Source organism: Desmodus rotundus, chromosome 7 (assembly GCF_022682495.2).
Source record: "Desmodus rotundus isolate HL8 chromosome 7, HLdesRot8A.1, whole genome shotgun sequence".
Classification (NCBI taxonomy): Eukaryota; Metazoa; Chordata; class Mammalia; order Chiroptera; family Phyllostomidae; genus Desmodus; species Desmodus rotundus.
In genome coordinates, this window is record NC_071393.1 from 10,435,332 (window position 1) to 10,459,443 (window position 24,112).

General features: G+C 41.4%; 1 protein-coding gene across 5 annotated transcripts in view; it reads right to left on the reverse strand.

The window, feature by feature from the left end:
* CIT (citron rho-interacting serine/threonine kinase) overlaps positions 1-24,112 on the reverse strand; it is a 140,656-nt gene that overhangs the window by 91,562 nt on the left and 24,982 nt on the right. For 3 of the 5 annotated variants that reach the window (XM_071221877.1, XM_045200958.2, XM_045200957.2), the window contains exons 6-10: positions 23,799-23,941; positions 23,009-23,102; positions 17,399-17,602; positions 15,837-15,990; positions 3,801-3,984 (exon numbers count right to left, since the gene is read on the reverse strand). In XM_071221877.1, coding sequence (XP_071077978.1) covers positions 3,801-3,984; positions 15,837-15,990; positions 17,399-17,602; positions 23,009-23,102; positions 23,799-23,941 — 779 coding nt within the window. Of the gene's footprint in view, positions 1-3,800; positions 3,985-4,760; positions 4,823-15,836; positions 15,991-17,398; positions 17,603-23,008; positions 23,103-23,798; positions 23,942-24,112 lie in introns of those variants that run through there. The other 2 variants (XM_071221878.1, XM_071221879.1) reach the window with 2 other exon arrangements.

Below are 24,112 nucleotides of genomic sequence, written 5' to 3' on the forward strand. Positions count from 1 at the left end.
CTATGCATATATAGAATAGTGTATTAGTAATAACAAAAATAATAAAAGTGAACGTTTATTGAGACTTCAATGTGCCGGGTACTAGATCAAGTGCTTTAAGTGCTCCGTGTAAGCCCCACGACAGCCCTGAGAGGAGGTATTATTATTATTATCCCACTTTGCAGTTGAGGAAACTGATGTGCAAAGAGACCCCTGTAGAGGAAGAGGCACCAAAAACTGGTTCTCTAAAACTCTGGGAAGGCAATGATGGAAGCCATTTTTCATTCCCCTCAGTGTTTCGATGGCTGGCTCCAAAACGAAATTTTCAGATCCATCCAAAAGGAAAGGAGAAAGCCGTGAGCCAAAAGAAAGAGTAAGCCCCCTTCCTAAACACAGCCTACTCAGACGCTGTCATCCCATGGATTCCAGTCTCGTGAGATCCCCTGCTCCTCCAAGATTTCTAACTTCTCCAAAAGCATAAAACCAGACTGTGTAAAACTAACACAAAATATAAAGCAACTGGCTTTTTCCTTCTAGAGTTTATAGTGAAGGTTTGTAGAGATGCACTGTTTCAGGAAGCGCTTCAATGAGGCAGTATCTCAGATCTTGGAGGAAGAAATGTACCCAGCTGACGGGGGAGGGAAGAGAGCGGGGACGCATTGTACTTTGAAACCTTTAGCACACTGATTTCTGTTACTACCCTACTATTACGAAATTCAAGCAAAGAGAAGCTCACAGGAACCACCAGGCATTCAGAGCTTGGGGATTTGGTTTGGGTTACTGCTCGAGTTAAAAAGAAATAGAAGATACTCACATACTCTCCAGCACCAACCGACCTCGCCATAATCCCACCCCAAAGACAACCAAAATTAGTTCTGTAGAATCTCTCCTACTCCCTCCAACTCAAGCTGCAAGGAACTCCCACTAAAACTCAGACATAGAATGCTGAAATCGAGAGCCTTATTAAATCTTTCAAGAATGATGCACTCAGCAGCTTACTTAGAAACAGTCTGGGGGCCCAAAAAGGGATCCTGACAAACAATCACAATTAAAATCATTCTCACTGCCAGAGTCTCTGTGAAAATTCCTCATTCATTCAGTTCTACCTTTGAACGTTTCATTCAATTCACTGGTAGCAGATCTGGGGTCAATTTACCCAGTGCAGTACAGCAACATCTGCAATTTCCTCGGTGGTGTGAAGAGTGAGTAACAGCACAGGTAATCAATGTTTGTAAATAAAAACCTGTGATGCTGAAAACAGGGAGAGGAGGAGAAATCAGGAAGAAACACCATGTCCCTGGTGGCAATGGTGGTACCCCCAGGAAATGCCTCCCCCATCTCCAAGTGAATTTTGTAAATATATATAATAAAACAAAAAAAAACCTGCAGGGGATTCTAAGTAATTTCATCACTGCATCTCTTTTATTGAATTTCTAAGTAATAACACTCCAGTACATCCAGGGTCACCTACATCCAACAGGTGGAGTGAATTTCTAAAATGGTTTTGTAGGTTTTACCCAAAGGGCTGCCCATGGCAGTAGAGCCAAGTCCGAAGGCAAGAGCACATTAAAGGGCATAAGATGGAAGAAAATCTGGTTCCAAACCCAAATTGGCATGGAAAGGGCATTAAAGTTACCTCTGAAACAGGTACTACAATTACATCTTCCAGATGGACTTTTTTTTTATTTTATGAGAATCTTATTAAGCATTCTGTTGGAGAATGAACAGAAGCTCATTTTATGCTCTGGAAATATATTTTGAACTACCAAAAGTGAAGTAGCATATCTTCAAATATAGTGAGCAATATAAACACAATCTGGGAGAAAGGGTCATGTGTAAATTAAATCAACAAATATTTATTGAGTGCCTGGGCCTTAACACTAAGATGCCCTGTCAGAGAACTCCCTTGACTGAGCTTTCAGTGAGAAGAAGATGGAATTACAGAGTTCCTGAAAAATAAGCAATTAATCACACACTGCTTCAGATTAATTGTCATGCCCAAGACTTCCCCATATCATTCTGCCTTTGCCCCTGAAATCTAATCCCTTGAGTCCTCTCTGAGTTTTCAGATCACTGATTAGCACTAAGCAAGCTTCCATTCTCATCCGGCCAGCCCACTAACTGACCAGAACTAGAACTCTCCACACACCTCCTTCCAGTCTGATCTGTGACCTTCAGTGTGCTGCATATGTCAAGGTTAAGCTGTCCACTAAACCATGCATCCTTTAATATTGGGCCTCCACTTCTGCCCTGCTCTTCAATGCCAGTGCAAAACCTCGCAGCCCTACTGGGCCATTTCAAATCTATCCAACAGCACATTCAACAGCTAGTTAGCTTTCTGCCTCTCCTCCCATCATCCAGATTGCTTTGGGGTTGCAGAGCAAATTAGCCAGAAAGACACAGCCAACACTACCAAAATTCAACCCCCAATTTTACACCTAGCCCCCAGGCAGGAAGGAGAGAAGGACCATTTCAGCATCTTTCTAAATAAAAATCTGTTTCAAATTTAATCACAGCCCTCAACCTATCTCATGTCAAGTGCCTAATTCTCTGTAATAGTATGAAATCTTTTCAGGAACATTACTGTCAAAATAGAACGCAAGGGGAGGCACCATCCAAGAACCAACATGACACCCCTTCTAATGGGTATCTAAGCTACAAGCACAACACATGGGGAATGAGTACTGCCAAGGAGAAAATCAAATTCTGTTCACCTCCTAAGTGGGCAGCAACTAACTACCCAACATCACCCCAAGAGCCTCCGAGTGAGGAAGCCAGGGCATCGGAGGAATAACACAGCCGGTCCAAGACCCGCCTGGGAACCCACACCTCTGAACACAGAATGTCATCAGATCATGAAAACGAAGCAAGATACCGAGCTCCTACATCCTCAGATGCTACCGCATTTTAGATAAATTCCAAGATGCTGGAAGCCAGGACCCTCCAATCCCAAGTGCCATGCTAATGCGTTTTTCATTAGCTTTTTCAAGAATGGAGAAAGACTTATCACGTCAAGAGGTTTACAGTAATACTTACACTTCCATTTTCTAGTCTCCTGGTTTGTTTGGTTTTCCCCCTGTGAAGCCCAGTTTCTGAGGATCAGTGACTCGGCTACATCGCACCCCCTCCCGGGGGCTCACAGTAACGGGGCTTTCTCAAGCTGCCTGCACTCTGCCAGCTCAGAGAGGCTCGGCTGCCAGAGCCCTGGTCTTTCGGCAGACTTTGAGCAGAGCTGAGCACCTTCTCTCAGTGAGATCTCCAGTACAGCCACTTGAAGCTCAGCAAAACCCATCACGAAACCTTGAGATACATTTTTTACTTTTTTTTTTCCCAACACAGCCAAGGCAGCAAGCTCCAGCCACCCACCTGAGAAAGAGATGGATACCTAGGTGGCTACATACATAGACGGACAGCCCATCTTAACCCTGCACATTTCTCCTCCCACCAAGGATCTGCACTGTTAGATATTCCCTACCGCTTCCTCCCCTCTAAAGAAGACCAAAGACTGAAAAACTAACCCAAAGTACCCAATTGACAATTATGATGCTGCAGACAGGAAGAGGTACCTTGAACAGAGCAAAATCAAAATATTAACAGCCCAGCCCTCCAAAGCCCAAACAGGTAAATTGCTTTCCCAATGTAGGCTGGTTAACAGCTTCCCTCCACTGCACTCCCCCCACCCAACCACCACCACCACCACCACCACCACCACCACCACCACCACCACCACCACCACCACCACCACCACCACCACCACCACCTTTGGGCTCTCTACGCCTTGCATCAATGCAGGTCCCTTAGAAAGTCGAATTCTCACTTACTCAGATCTACCAAGAATCCCCAGTGCCTTGCTATAGGAAAACCCCACAAACGGCAGTTCTTCCCCAGAGAAGCCTGAGGGGCTCAGCTGGCACGGAGAGGATGAAACCCACGAATTCTTCTCTGGTTCATCAAAATTGGAGGTGTCATCATCAGACTTGAGGGTGGGAACGAAGGGGGGAGGAGCTGGTTAAAGAAAAACAAGAAGAAAGGAGGGAAGAGAGAAAAATTCAGCCGGATTCAACACTGTTGCAGAGAAAATCGCCTCACTCCTTCAGCGTTTGCGATGGCACTGCAGCGCCTGCTTTCAATCTAGCTCGCACAGGCAGCCCCAGCCTGGGCTCTTACAGCAACAAGAGATTAACCCCTTCTCTGCCAACATGGCCACCCACCCGCAGACAGGCTGCTTTCCCTGCTGGGATAAACTGAAGGATAAACTCAAACAGGTCACTTGGTGGAAAAAAAGCAGTTGGGGAACTCATGCGAACAAGCTGCTCATCGCTGCTCATCGTTCACTGCTGATATTTCCAGAAAGCTCCTACAGAGCACAATCCGGCTGGTGCCAGCATGCCTGATGACCTAAACCTATTCATTTTCTCTTCCAGACGGGTCTACATTATTAATATTTCATGCTGATCGTTGGTATAAGATGGAATTTCTACGTTTTGTGGATTAACTGGAATGAGAGGGAGGAGCAGAAAGGAGGATTTGGGAGGTATGTAACTCATGTTAGGATAGCACTGCAGTTGAGCTCATTCATATCCAGATGAGTATACTTGGAGCTCTTATTAACCACTTTTTCTTAGTTCATCATCCCTCCTCCCCAGTTCAAGCATGCCCCCTGAACCCACCGCAGTTTAATCAGCGTAATGAAACATCAGGCAAATAAAGTTCTTCCCAGTGATTTACAGCACCCCTGCACGCTGACGGCGTTAGTGCACCGAAGGACATGAGTGTCCTACCTCGTTAAGGCATGGCTCCCAGCTAGGGGTATCTTACATCTTCTCCACTTCTGCAGACCTACTAAACTCTCTCAGTCAGGGAGGAGGAAACTCATCCATCAGTCACCAGGAAGCTGCCCATGGTGGTGGGCTCCCAGGGGTGTAGCCGGCCAGAAGCGTTACCATGGCTGCAGGCTGAAGCATCTGTGGCAGCCCGGCCCAATGAGTTGGTGAGCTGGGCATCACATCCCCCGCAGTGCAGGCTTCATGCTCCCCACTCTGTGCGTGCTCTGCTGTGGCTGTAACCCCACCTGGCCAACTGCGTGGCAGGGGCCAATGCTGATCTGAGTGACAGAGCAGCATGAGTCACTGCCGGAGCTTGCTACAGCGCCCCCTAGGACAGTTGTCACAACCCTTCACAGTCCAGACTTCTTTATTAACTCCTTGTTTCCTGGACCAAGCTGTGTGCCAGGTCTGAGCAGTCTTGTTTTCTGCTTACAGGCTTAAAAGATTCTGGCTGTTTCCAAAGTTCCCCGATGACAAGAACATCGGAAGCAGCACTGGGAAGTAAATGGGGTGGTGAAGGGACGTGGAGGGGGGAAGAGATGAAAGAGTCTGGCTAGCTACTCCCAGGAAGCACAAAAGAGCATTCTCAGAGCTTCAGGTGCATTGAGATGAGGTGGGAGATTGAAAGTGTAAAATGTGTGCTGCCAGAAAATTACTTAACACCTCCAAGCTCTCAAGAGAATTTAAGTCTTCCCTGTTAGTACTGGAATCTACTTGCTTAATCCTTAAAAAATTAGCTGATGGAAAGAAAAATTACATTGAATGCTTCAGCCTACATCCCATGTGTACTTCCATCAACACAGCCTCAAATCCAGTCTGATTTCAATTACCCAATGCCTTTTTTAAGCAAAAAAAAATTCTTTAATAATTACATTTCATAAGAATCAAAAAGTTTTCCATCCTGAAATAAGGAAACTCAGATAAAGACTGAAGAAATGTATGAAGAGAGATTTTCAGATGATACTAATATAGAATCATCATGGTTAATGGGACATACTTTGCAACCTGACTGCATGGATTCAAGCTCTACCCCTTAACAGCTCTGTGACCTTGGGAAAGTCACTTAACCTCTCTGAGCCCCACTTTCAATACAGAGATAGCTTTCTCAAAGGGCTCTTGGGAGGCTTAAGTAAAAATAATCGGTATAAAATGCTTGCACAGTTCCCAGCATAAACACTCCACAAAGCCTGCCTGCTATTTCTATTATTGCTCACATGAGATACACGTCTGTCAGGGACGCTGCGTGTATTGAAGTCGGGTGAGTTACAGCACAGTCTAAACTGAACATTCTTTTTTCCTGCACAAGTCACTCACTCATATGGATACTTGCGTTAATCATATATCATTTAATTCATAACAGAGGTTAAAGTCCCTTTCCACTATATACTGTTCTATCTTTAGGAGACTAAAATAGAATCCCATTTCTGAGTGAGGAGTATGATTAATATAGGGGTAGGAGCCACCCTTTGTGAAGTAAGTATGATTTAGAAATTCCATACTATAAAATAAGATTCCTCTTTAAAACTCCATCAGGCTCAAAGCTAGTCTATGTGGTCGAGATTAGAAAAAGGGCCAGATAGTCTTCAAAAAAAAAAAAAAGAAGTCAACATGAAATATACCAGCTGATAACAAGTGAGATATTCAGAGGACAGATTAAAAACTAGATGTAAACCTCCAGAGAGGTAATCAATTGAGTATAACAGTAAACTCTGAAAAGAAGAGCTTCAGAGGATCACATTTGGGCAGGGAAAAGAGCCACAGCCTCAAGCCAAAGAGAAATGAGGGAACTGGAAATTGTCTACCCACCAGAAAGTGATGAGGATGCTCACCCTTGACCACGGCCCTTTCTAGGGAAAGAAACAGGGTGGCTATTAACACTGTAGTCCCAGGTAGAGTGTCTGCATTTACAGCATCCTGCATGGTGTGAGAACTACAGTGCAAGAAATTAACATCAACACTGGTCCAGGATCACTGAGTACTTAGGGCACTGGCCTTCACAAGTGAAGAGTAACCTATAGGGACACTTCTACAATGCACGCGCGCACACACACAGACACACACACACACACACAATCCCTACCGGAAATGAGCTCCCAATAAAAAAGTAAAAACCAACAGCTACACAGAACAAGGGAAAAGAGACCATCCAAACTACCATGAAGGAGCATCAACAGATACAAAAAAGGGGGAAAATTTACCCTCCAAAAACTACAGATACAAGAACAGTCTAATATGAACCACTGAAATTTTCTGCCTTATTATCAAGGTATAAATGAATAGAAATTCTAATAAAAGAACAAAATACTCTGAAAAAGGACCACACACATTTGAAAGGAACCAAGTGGAACTTTTAAAAGTGGAAAGTATTATTACTGAATTTAAAGTTAAAAATCCAATGGATGCATTAAATAAAAGATTAGACATAGCTGAAGAGAAAATTAGTGAACTAGCAGTTAGATCCGAAGAAATTGCATAGACACGTGCTTCTCACTGTGTGATCAGTAGACTGGCAGCATCAGCATCACCTGGGAGCTACTGAGAAATGCAGACTTTCAGGTCTGCCCCATGCCCTGGGAGGTGGAGCCTGCATTCTAACAAGACATGCAGGTGATTCACGAGCACACTATGATTAGAGGCGTGCTCATACAGAATGCAACACACACAGAGACAAAGAGAAGATATGAGAGGTCACGGGACAAAGAATGAGAAGGCTCAACACACATCTAATTGGAGCACCAGAAAGAGAGAGCAGAGAACTTGCTCGAAATCCAGGTGCCACATTTTAAGAAGATTATGTAAAACTTGGTCAAGTTTAAAGACCATCAAGTATGCGACCAAATCTATATTGGAGGGCTAATTCCCCTCTTTCTTGTACCTTATGGAAAATGGTCCTCTTTTGATTCTCATAAACTAATATGTTTTGCTTTTAAAAAAGGTATTAATAAGTCATTGAAATCACTGGGTCGGTGTCTATGTTGATGGGGGTACACACTGCATCTCAGAACATAGTAGGTGCCCAATAAATATTTACTGAACAGATATGTAATTAAATGACCAGAAAATACCTCTTACAAGAGAGCACCTAACATAATACAGACCATGAAGAAGTTACATGATGTATGAGTTAAATGAAGAGGCTTTACAAGTAGAGATTGTTCTGTCTGAAAAATATGTTAATGAGTGCCTATATTAATATTTTCTGATACAGTATTACAAAATCATCATTTCTCCCCCACAGACCCACTACACTCAATAATGACAAGTAACAAGCCATGCATTAAGATCTACTTTTCATTGGCAAAAACCACTCTGAAAAATAGAAAAAAAAATCTTTCCCTATATATTTTTAAATAAATCAGCCTTGCCTGAGGTCACATCAGGGTACGTTCTCCTTAGTGGCAGGGGCTTGTCCACATAAGTGCTGGAGGGTTTTATTTTCTCCCCGCCAGTTATAAGATAGATGGCAAAACAAGACTTTCGGACACAAAGAGCTATTTTAAGAGCTGTAGTTAATCTATCTCCTATAAATTCTCTCTCTCTCTTTTTAATCCTGACAGTTACTACAAGCTTTGAGGCACAAAACTTTTATTGCCTTCAAAAATACTCAAAAAATAAAAACAATGGGAGGAGAACCAAATGGATTCATCCCTTGGCCCTGCTTCTTCCTAACTTGCTCCATGGAGCTCCATTCACTTTATTCCTACCTTTAGTTTTTCAGCGTACCAGACAGACATTAATATTAAAAACACAAAGATTCTCTAATTTTGTTACAAGGTTCATCATCTGCTTTCCCCACTGGAACGCAAGCTCCATGAGGGGAAAGACGATGTTGTGTTCGCCATTGTACACCTCACACCTAGAGCAGCGCCTGGCTGTCCTTATTCCAGGTTTCATATCTAGTCCGTTAAAGAAATGAATGAATAACAAGAGCCTTAGATGTGGGATCATTTCTTAGACCTAATGGGTTATTTCACGCCATACGTCACTTTAGGAAACTCGGAGTACCAATTTAGTCGTGAACAATTGACACATAAAAAATATATAAATAAATACAAATAAATACTTTAAAAACCCATAAATAAATATATAAATAAAAACACCTGAGCCTAGATATAGCTTATAAAACTCCTATGACTTTCAATCATCCCTTGGGTTACAAACACTGGTCCTGAGCTGTGTGTGACAGAAGCAGAAGATGGGTAACAGCCAACACAGTGTCATAAAAGACAAAGGCACATAAATAAATATAACGAATTAGGACAGTGCCTGGAGCACAGTGGGCATTCAGTCAATATTAAATCAGAAACACTTTCAACTTCCTTCTACCTACCATGATGTCCTGCACCTAAAAAAAAAAAAAAACAGTACTTAACTAATTAGTTGTTCTGTTCAAACCTAAAAGACTACAAAAAAATTAGCTATCTTCCAGTCCCTTAAAATCGGAGGCACTAATGTGATCACATTTACCCATGTTAAAAACACAGAACTCCTGCCCTGGCTGGTGTGGCTCAGTGGACTGATTCGCTGGCCTGCAAATCAAAGGGTCGCTGGTTCAATTCCCAGTCAGGGCACATGCCTGGGTTGCGGGCCAGGTCCCCAGCAGGGGGAGCGTGAGAGGCAATCACAAATTGGTGTTTCTCTCCCTCTCTTTCTCCCTCCCTTCCCCTCTCTAAAAAATAAAATCTTTACAAAACAAAACACAGAACTGCAATATAAGTGGAAGCTATTTATGTCATTTAGAGGTCAAGATGTAGATGTGAAAAGTAGAGAACACATAAACGGAGTGATGGCAAGTTTTGCTGATGCAGATGCAGTTGAGTTTTGTGTGTTCCTGAAGGAAAATGTCATGGAGGTGAATGAATTTCAAGAGTTGGTTAAAAGGTATCTTCGTGGGCTGAAGTGCGGAAGAGTGCTACTTTAGAAAAGCCACAGAACGGCAGCCCAAGAGGCTGTGGGTAATGAGGCTGCAAAGTAAGTGAAAGTGAAATCATGAACCTCAAAAAGGGGGAAATCCTGGACTGGATTGACAAAAGGGATTATTAGAAGAGTTTTAGAGTGCTGGGTTGGTGTCTGGGTTCCTGACCCTGATATGATTGGGTTCCTGAGACTGATATGATTGTTTCAGAAGTGATGGTTGGAAGAGGTCAACGCTAGAAACCTCTAAAGGACAAGTCTACAGCAGTCAGCATGACAAATTCTATACTCAGGAAGTGATAACGGAAACAGAGAGGATGTGGGTTAACAGGAGACAGGGTACAGAAAGAAGTGGCAAAACGTAACAAGTGATACAAGAGCATCATTTGTTATCATTTGAAAAATATTAATGACCAACTCCTTGTTGTTGTTGATGGGAACAACTCCAAAAAAAAAAGGGTTACAATAGAAAGAAGAGCAAGATAATCCAATATCAGAGGTCTCATGAGAATGAACCAAGAGAATAAGTTAGGGGATAGGCAAATAGAGCTAGTTACTAATATACGTAAGTAATTTGCCCATGAGAACAGGTTATATTCCTTAAAGTGTCAGACAAATCCCCTATTTTCTTCCCTCCAGGTAGGAAGTGATCAGATAGAACTCATCCAAATAACACATTGTATAAGAAATTCAAAAAGAAGATAAATCAGATACAGTTCCCAATAGAATTAAGTAAATTCAAAGTTATCCTATCCCTTTGCTTCCCAAGTCATAAAAAGACTTAGGGTTATGTTGATTTGGCCAGTGATTAATTTTTACAATGTATCTTCAAAGTAAATGAATAAGGAAGTTTGAGTTACTAAAGTATGCTTCAATCAATCCATCTCAAGGATGCTAGGGTCTGGCTGCCAACAGCTAAGTAGTTTCTTCTCTGGTGGCTGTTAAGAGATCTTGATGGAGTCGTGTACTTTATGTGAATCTCACCTTTTGCAAAAGGCATGTTCCTACTAGGCTACTTAATATCAAGTTCTTGGTTAACAACCTGTTTTGCCACAGAATTATACTTTTAGAGATGCTCTCTCTCATTTCTGGATGGCACTTTAACCGGATTTCAGACAGCTTAGCTCTGCTTTGTTTTTCCCATCCCTCTCAGTGTAGGTTCTCGGTGACCCGGGAAACACCTACATAGGCTAAAAAACACTCAAAAGACAATCTTTTCAAATTGCAACTAGGCATGACTGCATTTCTCTGCAAAGTTGGATTTGCATATATCCAGTTTTGGGCTCAGATGGAAGCCCCCAGACCACACTTAAAACAATAGCACATGAGCTGGTTCACTGGCTTCCATTCCCCAGAATCTGCTCAGCCCGGGCCCCAACAATTTATCCTGAATTACCTGCCCCCCAAATTACTCATACTCAAGAACACATCACATTAGATTTATTCTTTGCTGCCATCAAGATTCTGTAGTACCTTTTCCTCCAATATTTTTTAAATTTATTTTTTAAATTTTTACTATGAAAACTTTCACATACACAAAATTAGTATGATAGAAAACTGAATCCCCGTGTGCCCATCACACAGCTTCCACAACTAGCAACTCCCATTTTCATTTCATCTCACCCCTCCCTGTCTTGTTTGCAGCTTGCTGATTATTAAAAGCAAACCCCAGAGATCATATCATTCCACCCATAATTGCTGTGGGGGATGTCTCTAGCACAGGGTCCCTCAGCTGTGGCACCACTAACATTTAGAATTGGAGAACGCTTTGTTGGGGGGATTCTCATGTGTGTTGCGGGGTGTTAGCAGTATCAATGACCTGGGGACAAGGGAAGGAAGGGGGAGGGTGGTAGAGAGAGAAGGGTTACAAAGGGGCAAGAAGAAACTTCCGGGGGTGATGGCTATGTTCATTGTGGGGATGGTTTCATTGGGTATACATACGCCAAACTTAAACTAAACACCTAAAATACATGACTTATTGTACGTATGTCTATTATTCCCCTAATAAAGCTACCGCTAACCATTGGGAAGGGAGGATATTTTGTCCCCAATCCTCTCCTGGACTAAGGAGCTTCCATCCAGGGTCCTTCACCCCGTGAGGTAGAAACAACCAGTCTCAGCCTTTAACTCACTCTTACCCGAAGGACGGAGGAGCTGGACATTCCCTGGGCTGTGTTTCATTGGGATACAGGGTGCTGTGCTGGGAAAGCGAGAACTGGGCTCTACACATCCTGTTCTACTGCCCGTGTCCAGATGTGGCACGCACTCAAGTGACCGCTCTCGTCCTCCTCGTGTCCACCAGGCCCACTCTGGCCGCCTCCCTGTCCACAAGGGAAGGCTCACCATTGTTCTCTGTTCGGCAGGATAGGTGAATTTAATAGACCGCTGCATCGAAGGTTATTGAGAGCCTGCCTTGCCAAATCTGGTCCCTATCTGGCTATCAATTCTGTGTTCTCTGTTAGTCAAAATTTTGAGGGACAGGAAGGGTGAGTCTTAGAACACAAAGTGTCAGCGCTATACCTTTCCTTTCTATCACCAGGGAATAGAGTTGGCCACCCTCATTTTCTCTTAAGTGGGACACTGAGAATTACTTCCAAACCCTCAGGCTGGAACAAACTGGACCTCCTATTCTTTGTCCCAGGCTTCCATCTATTTTTCGACTCCTGCCAACCTCCCTCTTTAATTCTATCCAAACATTCCCTCAGAATATGTACCTAAATGCAATCACCACACTTCATAGAACCGACTAGAAAGTTGGCTCCTGAATATAGTCCCAGATGTTTAATATAATTTTGAATCTTTGGCCAAACCATTTCCATGGTTGCTTGATTGTGGAAGGTTTTCTGGCAAGTGAGAATTGAAGGGCTGCGGACTCCCAATTTATGGGCTTTCTCTGCAAACCTATTTCCTGTTTCCCGTCTTCTCCCAGGAAAGGCACTAATTTACCACACTTAGCACCAAACTGAAATCTAACGGTGCATTGTTGGCCGACACTGAGGCACGGCAGGAAGAATCACAGGAAATCTCCAGGGCACATATTGGAGGGCTGCGGCCCACCAGGGCACAAGGGGCCTCATTCACGGAGAACCCACTGATGAAAGTCCTCAAGGCTCCGCATCCAGAAAAACGAGTCTCTTCTGAGCAAACCATCCTGCATTTTTTTCCCGCAGAACGGAGGCTTCTGTAACTGTTCCTATTCCGTTTTGCCTTGGCCACTAGAAGGCTGAGTCCCGAATCTGTCTTCCAGCGACTTGACAGGAACTTGTCTTCACCTTCAGCCCTAACTTTATTTCCTTACCCTGATATTCCTGTCACCCAGATTTCTACATTTTTTATTTTTATCCTTTCAATTCAGCAATTATAGCTAAAATAAGAAGTTTTACTATATCTTGGAATAAAGTAAAATACTACATATGTTTAACATCTCTGGATATAGCTTCTAAATTCAGACTAGAGAGGGGGAATCCTATAGTTCTAATTCATAAGCATTTAGCTCTTTTTAGTCTATTTTCTCCTGTCAATGACTTACTCTCTAAAAACAGAACAGCCCTCAAGAGACACATCAATATTCACCTGTATATCCCCTAAGACTGTAAGAGCTACTGGCTATATGTCTTCATTAAGTTTTTAAAAGCAAACATATTTTTCCCTGACCAGTGTGGCTCAGAGGGTTGAGCATCATCCCACAAAGTGAAAGGTCTCCAGCTAATTCCCAGTCAAGGCAGGTTCGGTCCCCAGTCACGGTGTGTACAAGAGGCAACCAATGGATGTTTCTCTCTAGAATTGATGTCTTTCTCCCTCTTTCTCTCTCTCTCTCCCCCCACCCTTCATCTCTCTCTAAAATGAAGAAGTATAACTTCAGGTGAGAATTTTAAAAAGTGTAAAAAGCCAAATGCATAGAGGCAGCAAACAGAGCGGTGGTCACCAGGGATGGAGGGGGAGGGGCGATGCTGGTGAAATGGTACAGCATACTGACTGTAGTTGAAAACACTACCCCGAATTCTGGGAATTAAGAAAGTAGATTTCAGGTGCTCTCACAACAACAACAAAAAGGTAAGCCCTGACAGGTGTGGCTCACCTCTTGGTTGGGTGTCAACCTGCAAAGCAAACAGATGCTGGTTCGACTCCTGGTCAGGGCACATGCCCATGTTGCAGGCTCGGTGCCCAGTCAGGGCACATGTGATTGGTGTTTGTCTCCCACATCAATGTTCCTCTCTCTCTCTTTCTCCCTCCCTTCCCCTCTCTCTAAAATAAATAAATAAATAAATAAATTTTTAGTAAAAGAAAAAAGTTAACTATGTGAGGAGATGGACATATTAATTAGCTTCACTACAGTAATAATTTCACCATGTATACATATATCAAATCATCATGCTGTACACCTTAAATATATACAATTTTTACTTTTAAAAATAATGTTTTAAATAGTCAGGATTCAGTTGGATGAGAATTCCCTTATACAAATGCAGGAGGTGGAGGAGGGAGGGAGAACACGTGTTAAAGATAAGGAAAAACTAAGATAACCACAGAAGGCCTGGTGAGTCAAGTGCAGTAGCAAGAAGTGTTAGGATGACCAAGACCATTAGTAATCCATCACAGGGTCATCTCCTCCCAAAGATGGCCAAGGCCTTCAAAAACGGGCCTCATGATGAACATCATGGGCCACATTCTGCACTGGCGTGTATCCTCCATGGGCACTATATAATTTATAGAACAGAGGTTACGCTTCCTTGTAAACTCAATAAGCCTAAAACCTATCAACAGCCTGAAAGGAAAAGATTAGAACAGAATCTGAGAATTCTGACACAGTACTAAAAAGTCAAGATTTACCAAAACATAAAATAAAGTTGCTCAGGTAATTAATCACCATTCACTGACTTACCTGGGTAGAGATATGTTGTTAGGAATAATCAGTAAGTGCGTGCATAAAAAAATTAGCTGCTTATTCAAAAATATTAGAGATAAAAAGGCAAAGCAAGAAAAGATTAAGTATTTGAACAGCAACTAAAAGAAAATGTATCAAGTCTTTCTAAAAGCAAAATAGACTACACCGAAAATATATCGTTAATTAAAAACTTGGAACCTTGGAAGTTTGGGGGGATTGATGCTTAAAGATTAGAAAAATAAAACAATGTGGCTACCAGAAGAAAAAAATTCCCAAGAACAGACTTATGGAAATTCAGCCTACTAAAATATTTTGTCAGGAGGTTAGAGAAACCATCGAAATGGCTTTCAACTGGACAACACTGGATTTCAACCCAACTCACATATTCCAGCTGAAGGTGCAAGCTGTGATAATTACAACGTGGTTCTAACTAGAAGCCTCATTTCAACTCCTGGAAATGAGTTCCATTTTCCCACTTCCCCACATCAGCAAAAACAAAACACAGCTCCAACAGGTCAATTGCTTTCCCACTGACTCTAAACTATGGTAATCACTGGGTCAGGTCGCTAGAGCATTCAATCAGCAACATGGCCAAGAACAGAATGAACAAAGGTTCAAAAAAATTACCGATTTGTAAAACTACAAGCATTTTGGTTTTGTTGACAATAAATCAGGTCTTTGTTTTTAACGAATTTAGTTGGCACTAATTGATTACAAAGGGATGTATGAATGAATCCACTGTGCGTATGAAGATTTTACATGCTTGTGAGCAAAGACAAACATTTTAGAGGGAAACAAATGAACACACAAGGCATTTACAGTTTTCGTGCAGGCTTGGCCGTTGGCAGAGCAACCTGGGCACTTTGCCTGACCTCTGAATCTTTTTCCCAACCTGTGAATGAGATACCCAGGCCCACTGCTCCTCTGGGAAGAAACTCTGTGAAACCAAGCGATCACCTTAGAACTCCATCTCTCTAACTTACTGAGAGATAATATTCTAAGGGCACATCAACACAGTTTGATAAATGACCCAGTTCTATGCAAATAATTTTAAAGTGGAATTATCACTCCAAGACAGCTACGCTACATCATTAGCCTCTTCTATCCTGTAGATAATTAAAGCCCTTATTTTCACAATTTATACCAGCTTCTGTGGGCCACAGTAATTTCAGATCATTCTCAAGTGTCTCTTAACCCCAACACCAGATTTGAAGGAACCCAACTCTACTTACAGTTACGAATGTTATTCCAGTCGATTTTTGAGAAAAAAGGATGGCAGCAAAGGCCTTCGAACTTCAGTCTCTCTTTCTGGCCACACAACAAACTTTGAATCAGATCCACTAATTCACTGCTAACTTTCGGGTCATCTGGAAACTTCAAAAAACGCTATTCCAAAAAATAAAATAATTATTTCCTTAGCAAATTCAGCTTCCCATGTCCCAAAGTTAAGAAAGTACCTCTCGTATATATTTTTTCTTTTTCTAAAGAAGGAAGTTTTGTGCCCTCATCACTTTGGACCAAAGGCATGCTCCCAAAATAAAGGGCCTGCTCACATCAGTAGACCTAGTTCCTTTGCAAGGGTTCAATATTGTTCATGACTTGACCCCTGCTCCTCTCCCATTTCATCTAGCTACACTCCCATCTCGCTCTTTGCTGTCCAACAATGATGAGCTATTTAGAGCTTTCAGAAGAAATCACACTGTTCTGTCTGCCTAGAACACTCTCTCTAACCCGAGCCCTTCTTCCCTGCCTACCTCTTGCACTCCCTCCTGCGTCCTCCCTCTGTATTCTGCTTTTGCACACACACAACGTATTCTGAGTTCTGCAGGATGATGAAGAAGGCAGAGAGATCCTTCTCCTTCTTGCTCATCACTGTAAACCTGGTACAGGTACCTAACAATGCCTAATGCAATCCACCCATTGCTAAATGGATGGATTAAAATGAAGAAAATAAATCAGCTCCAAGAATCATCTGAGGGGTAACTTTAACTTAAGAGGAGACTCAAGAATAACAAATAACATATGTATGTATCAAGCATATAAAATATTATAAATATAAAAATATGTATTAAGTATTTGAGAAAGATGAAATTTGGTAAGATAAACAAACCTGTGAAATATGTGTTTTCCTTTTGGTTGAAATTAAAACATATATATTTATAAGAAATGGGCTTGATATAGTGTAAAGTCGTTATTAGAAAATAGTTTTAAATTCTACTTTATATAGATTACTGTCTTTCTAATTCATGTCCTCAATCATAGTGGATATCTATTAGTACTAGGAAGCAGTATATAGCATAATATCAAGAGCATGGACTGCAAAACCAGACTACCTGTGTCATTTCGGGCAAGCTACTAATCTACTCTGTGCTTTGGTTTCCTCATCTGTTAAATGAAAATAGTAATTTCTACCTCACAGGGTTATCAGAATTTGCCAAGTTAATAAACTATATTTCATCAATTCTAAGACTCACATTCATTCACACTTAACAGTACTGAAATCAAAATGCACTTATAATCAATCAACTATCATAGACTAATTGGCAACAAGTTTTCTTCTGTAATGGTACACAAAATAATGACATAGGCTTCCAATTAATTACTGGTGGCTAAAAGTCAGTAAAATATAATTAATAAGGTGTTTAGAACAGCTTTTGACACAAAATCAGTGCTATATAAGTATGTGCTATTGTTATTAACCAGTACTGCTGGTTTATACACTACAAATGTTTATTTCACAATTTTTAAATGACGTTTCTCAGGATTACTTCAAAATCTACTAATAGCTCTTTACCTGGAAATTCATGATGTTATTAAAGGTTCTGGCTGATGTTCCCTCAGTGAACGGGGACCTTCCATAAACCATCTCATAAGCAATAACCCCCACGGACCACCAGTCGCAGTCCAGGCTGTAGACACCTTTTCCGTCCCCATTCGTGACTGTCAGCACTTCCGGAGCCATGTAATCTGGGGTCCCAATCGGGAGTTTGGCATTCACCTAGAAACATAAATAAAATGCACACAACAAACTCTCAACGGCCCTCAGACAGGTTGCCAACAGCCACAGTTCCGACACCAGCTGATTTGCCACTGATTACTATTCTCGCAGGCACTTAAACCTCTGTCAAGAGGCACACTGTCAGGAAATGCAAATGATTTACTAATTTTTCTTAAAGCACGTAATATAATCCAAAGGCAAAAGGCAAAGAGCTGTTGATGATATACATGCCCTCTGGTTACAGTACAATGAGAGCAGAATACATACCTGAAATGGAAGATACCTGTCCTGGTACACGTTACTGATACGATAGGACTTCTCTTACTTATGAAACAGCAAAGTGATAGTAAGTCCTAAAGATGAATCTATACGATCAACCTAAAAACGAACAGCTAGCTGGCAACAAATATTACAAATGCGTTATATCTCAAGTTTAAATATCCGGGATCAACATTCTGACTTTGCCACATCCACAGGGTAAGACATGAAAACGTGCACCAGAGGTCAAATGTTAATGACTTCATTCTCCTCACCCCCAATCCTGTTCCTTGGTTCCCTCCCCACCAGAGCCCTTGAATCCAACGGCACCCAAGCACCTGACCTCGGCAAAGAAAGATTAGGACAGTGTAGGATGTCTTTTCGTAAAGCTAAATATATTCCATTTAAAGAACTGCCCTGTCCTTTTTTTCTAAGAATTTGTCCTTCTGGCTGTTTAGTGTTTCAATGTCCTTTGTTTCTTGAAATGATGGTCATGACAGACCCAGGTTTTCTGCCCCTCACCCCCACCCCTTCCAAGGCAGTACGCTGGCAACCCTTTTGGTCGTCAGGACTGTTTTCAAGTTTGACTGAGCCACGAAATTTAAGGGCTAAGGATCACCCTTCTCCCCTTCTCCCCCATACAACAGAGAGGGCCTGATATCAGGCATACACGCTCCTCATCAATGGATGTGAAGTGCCCCAGAGTAAGCCAAGAGGTTTTATGGGTAAGAAGGCCACATGTCTTTAATGCTGGGCTTCATATCAAGAAAGTAAATTTGCTTTGCTTTGGGAATCGAGAGGAAAGCAAGTGTTTAGAGAGGACACTAGGAGGTCTCCCTTCCCCAGTGAAAAAAAACCCAAGCTCCTTCAGCCTGTAACCTCAATTTTGCCCATCCTTCTGCCCCAGAGACCCACTGTGATAGGACCCAGACTCATTCTCACTACTCCCTCGCTTTTTACCACCTGCCTAGGGCCCACCATAGTTTTTTCCAAACTGTAAACCAGAAAGCAGTGTGATACTGTTATTCTTGACACCAGTGTCATCCACTGCTTTGGGCGACAGGATGTCCACTGCAAGTGCCTACTTGGGAAAGCTAAATGGCCACACCACCCGAGAAACCTACGGGTCTATGTTGATGGACGAAAGCAAAGAGAAAGGAGAAAATATAGATAGGGCACCCTAAGCTTGAGGAACTGAAAGTAGCTTAAGTCAAGAGGAAGCCTTGACGTGGGGCAGGCTGAGCCCAGACTTCTGTGTTTTAAAGTGTGTGTAAATGTTAATGAGCTCAACGCAAGGTTAGGATTAAACTGCAGGGTTTGGGGGACAGAAGGGGTGGGAAAGAAACTTAATAATGACAGTGAGAAATATCTTTTAAATATCAAAATAAGAAAAGAAAGACTATAATACCTTGACTTAACTAGGTGTTGGTAATGTCACTGTATCGTTGATTAAATGTTTGCTTACCCTTTATGCTTGATTACCTTGCAGAACCATTAATACACAATTTTCAAATACGTGTCATTTGCACATTGTTGGATTTTATTTTCTCATCACACTAGGCTATTTGAAACTATCCAGTTCTCCCTGTTTGTAACTCACTTGGCTTGGTTACTTGTTCACAACCAAAGAATTGAAAGGAATTTGGCTATCAGCACGACCCAGAAAAAGGTATAAACTGTCAATGCCTCATTTTCAAACTCATGATTAGACTTATCAAAGAAAGTCAGATGACTCCCCAACTAAGTCTTGCCAGTACGAGTATGTGATCATATACATTTGTATCTCATCATTTTGTAAATTTTCTAAATTTAAAAAAGAAAATACTCTCCAGCTCGCCTTTTCTACATCTCCTACTATAGTAATTAATAAGAATTGACAAAGACTTTTAATGACTACTAACTTCCCATTAGCTGCTGATCTCCAAGCACATTAAAGCTGTTCAAGCCCTGGCTGGTGTGGCTCAGTGGATTGAGTGCCAGCCTGCAAACCAAAGGGTTGCAGGTTTGACTCCCAGTCAGAGCACAGGCCTGGGTTGCGTGCCAGGTCCCCAGTAGGGGACACGTGAGAGGCAACCACACATTGATGTTTCTCTCCCTCTCTTTCTCCCTCCCTTCCCCTCTGTCTAAAATAAATAAATAAAATCTTTTTTCAGGGTAGGGGGGGAACCTGTTCAACATGTAACCTCACATATCCTGATAAGGATTTTGCAAGATGCTTTCACTCTCCTCTGGGGGCAACTCAAGCCAGCTAATCTGGGGGAGATATTAGCGGAATCCAGCCTTCCTGACAGGCCCCAGTTTTATGAACTTTAGTTAATTTTCACTATATTGGCAGGGAAGAAAATACACCAGTTTAGGAGGAAACAATAAATGACTAGAGACAGAAGGGTCAGTCATATTTAGAGAGAGAGAGAATTTTTAAAAAGAAAGAAAGAAGAGGACTAACCCAACAGATTCGTTTACAAGCAGAAAGCAGATGAGAAGGTAAGACACCACTGTCTTCCTCTTTCCAAGCCCCTTCCCATAAAATGCTTAAACACAAAAGTGCTTCAGCCTATTTTTTCCCATCCAGCTGCCCAGCGCACACACCTCTGAAGAAGTAGGGGGTAAGAAAGTCTATGTTGTTCCATTTGTGGAAAAGAAATAAAATCTTTTCACTCCTACATAAATCTCAAAAAGGGCTATCTCCTATGGGTTTCCAACTGCTAAATGGGGCTGATTTGTAATATTTATTTATAACCTTCTTACAATTATTTTCCTGAGAGCTGAAGGAGACAGGTTGGAAATGTTAGCTGTTTACTATTCTTTGAGATTCTAATAAGGTGAAATGGGTGACCTAAGTCACACAGCATGTCAACGGCCCATCTCAGCTCAACACCCAAAGTTGTTAGTAAACACAGGCAATGTGTCCACCTGTGTTTACTAACAAAAATACTCCAAAGCAATATTCTGACTAAAAAGCTTGAAATAAAGACAATAGAAGATGGAAACACAACAAATTTAAGATTCATAAATATCCAAAATGCATAGATAATATTTGGGAGTGGTAGGGGAAATGGTTCATTGATTTGGGGTGAGTAACATAATTTCAGTCAATGTGGATTCAATTTTATATAGTATATTTTGAGTACAAAAAACATTTAGAACCTACTTTAGGCCTATAAAACATTCTATTTAAAGGAAACACATTTTAAACCTACCACCACTGATGAAAAATACCCAAAAAACATTAATTGTACATGTAAACTTAATCTTGGATGCAGATGCTTGGTCTTCTATAATAAAAGGGCTTTTGCACTTAAAACAATGCTGAAAATTCCTTCTCTGCTGGTCACATTCTCAGCCCTAAAAGCAGAAAGTTCTAGAGAAATTATTCTGTCTCCAAGAAGAGAGGAGGTACAATACTCTCGAGTGTACAGAACTGAGTACCACATCTCCTTGATGAAAATAACCAAGGGTTAAGATCGTTGAGCTGCAGATAAAACTGAGTGCCTCCGGGAGGCTCCCTGCCTGGAGTGAAGGTTGCTACAATTAGAAGAAGTGAAAAGGGCAGTTTGAAATACTGAAAAACAGAAATCAGAAATGAAAAGCAGTCCTGTCTCTCCACAAAGGGCTCCGAAGGGAGTGACTCCAGATGCAGAGAGGGCCTCAGCTTAATTCCCCAGCAGTGACTTTGGACCCTAACCTCGCATTTCAAGTAGGTTTTCCTACAGCAAATACATTATTCCTAGCTCTCATGAACTAGATTTCTGATGCTTCTCAATCCACTGCAGTGGTTCTCGAACAGGGGTGATTTTGCCACCCAGGGGACAACTGGCAATGTCTGGAGACATTTTGGGTTGTCACAACTGGTGGGGGAGGTGCCACTGGCATCTACCTAGTCAACAGAGGCCAGGGATGCAGCTTAAACATCCTGTAACATACAGGACAGTCCCATAACAAAATGTCAGTGGTGCTGATTATGTACCTGTGATTCAATTTATTTCTAGATGCATGGATTTTTAAAGTCATGAATGCAATGTAAAAGTTTTTTAATCCTAGGTTGTAAAACTTTTGTTTTACTTAACATTTTTTCTGGGCTTTATTCTACCATAAATTCAATACCTAAGTTTTCATGCCTGTTTCTGAACTGTACATAATGTTTTTTAAATGCTTTGGTTCTATAATCTAATTCTTAATATAATGATCAAGGGAATAGATTATAAGACATAATATGAAATAATAACCACCTTTCCTCCAAGCAAGCTGAGGGGGAAAAAAGGTAATTTTACATATTGCCCTTTCACAAAGGACTTAACCCTCACAGCTGGGGCATTTTGAAGAGCAGCTTCTCTAACCTCTTAATCTGTGCATTTTTACTAGAATCAGTATTTTCTAGAGAAAGAATAAAAAGCCAAATTCATAAGGACTTGTCTAGGTCACCAAGTGGTTCAGTTGTGAAATTACTCTTAAAATCTAACTTGGTTTTCTCTTAGACCTACCATTTTTTACATAATTGACTTCCATATTCACAGTTTAACATGTACTCTTATTAGAAGATTATTAAATATATATATATATTTTTGTCATCTTTCCCCTAAAGTATTCTCACTTTTGATCACAATAGCTACCCTCTTGCCTTACTACTTGGCACATGGAACACGTTTTAATTTTTACCATAGTTCCAGGACTTAGAATTGACATTTTGAACACCTAGTCCTTAATGCTTAAGGAAGGATATTTAGTTCAAATTCTCTGATGATTAATTAAAATTTGCTGCACAGAAGATACAGGATTTGACATAAAGAAAGTTACATTTCATCAAAATATTTTAAGGTTAAAAAAAAACCATAATGTAACAGAAAACGATCTATAATAGGCAAGGAAAGTAAAGGGAAAAACAAACAAAGCATTTTCCTTTCTTTTTAACCAAACTATAAGAATGTTCCTAAAAATGTCTGGTAGGGTATTAACGGGTATCATAACATAAAAAGGTGCCAAGGTCGAGTAAGTCTGGGAAACAGCCCGGTGTCCCCATCCCCACTCAGCCCCCTGGAAAGTAAACTGCATACCCCACCAGACAAAGACTCCAAAAGGTCACTCAGCTTTATCCCAGCAGCTCCCAAACTCATGTGGACCACAGACCACTATCTCACTGCATTTTGTTACCATCTTATTTGCGTTCGTTTTAGCAGCCGATCCAAAATCCACTAGCTTGATGTGTCCCGTTAGATCAATGAGAATGTTCTCAGGCTTGATGTCTCTGTATGAAAATCAGGACACGAATCAGTGTTGTCTTCTCCATGACAATCAGCAAGCACTCACTAACTAGGATATTGATTCAGCCAAGAATCTGAGTGCCTGTATTCCGCTATATAGACCTCCCTATTGGTGGATATAAGTAACAAGCATACATTTTGCAAAACAAATTGAAGAGGAGGAGGAGGAGGATTCCTCTGATTCCTGTTCTAACCATCGCTCCATTTCCACAACATTCTCGGATATACATAAAACATCATATGAGATGCACAGACACACTTCCTGAATGAGGATTTTGTGGAACACGTATGTAAATTACTAACAGGTGAGGTCAGAAGTACAACTCCATGGTGTTCTCTTCCTACACGGTATGTCAATTCCTTCTGCAAATCACATTCTGGTTTTCTACAGTACAACCCAAAGAACCCACCTAAGAGTTTCTGGTCTTGTTAACTACGTTTACAGATCTTCCTGGCAAACCTGAGAATGTTACAATTCTAAATCTATTCACTGTTGAATGGGTGAGCTCAAATGTCTGCCATTTTGGAGAACTTAGTTTCAGCCCGTTTTAGTTAAGACTGGTTAAAAATTGGATGAAGTGTTATTTTGATGCTGAAATCATTCATCCACTTATTCTACTGTTGGAACTCTTAGGTGATACAGATAAATTTTCAGTATACTACCAGGGAGTCTCACTTACCGGTGTACATATCCCATCTGATGAACACTGTGAACAGCCAAAATCAGTTCGGCTAGGTAAAACTGAATCATATTTTCATCTAATTGGTCCTCATATCTATTCAAAAGTGACAGCAAGTCCCCTCCAGGCTGATATTCCATGACCTGTATAGAATGCCAAAGTTATTAATTCCTCTTACACCCCCAAAAAGGAAATGTCTCAATTAGCTCCTCAAATCCTGCCTGACGTGTTATAATTACGATGTCTCCACAAAGTAATGAAGATGGGTGAGACATACTGTAAGTCACACAGAAAGAGGCCTCTGCCCTAAGGAA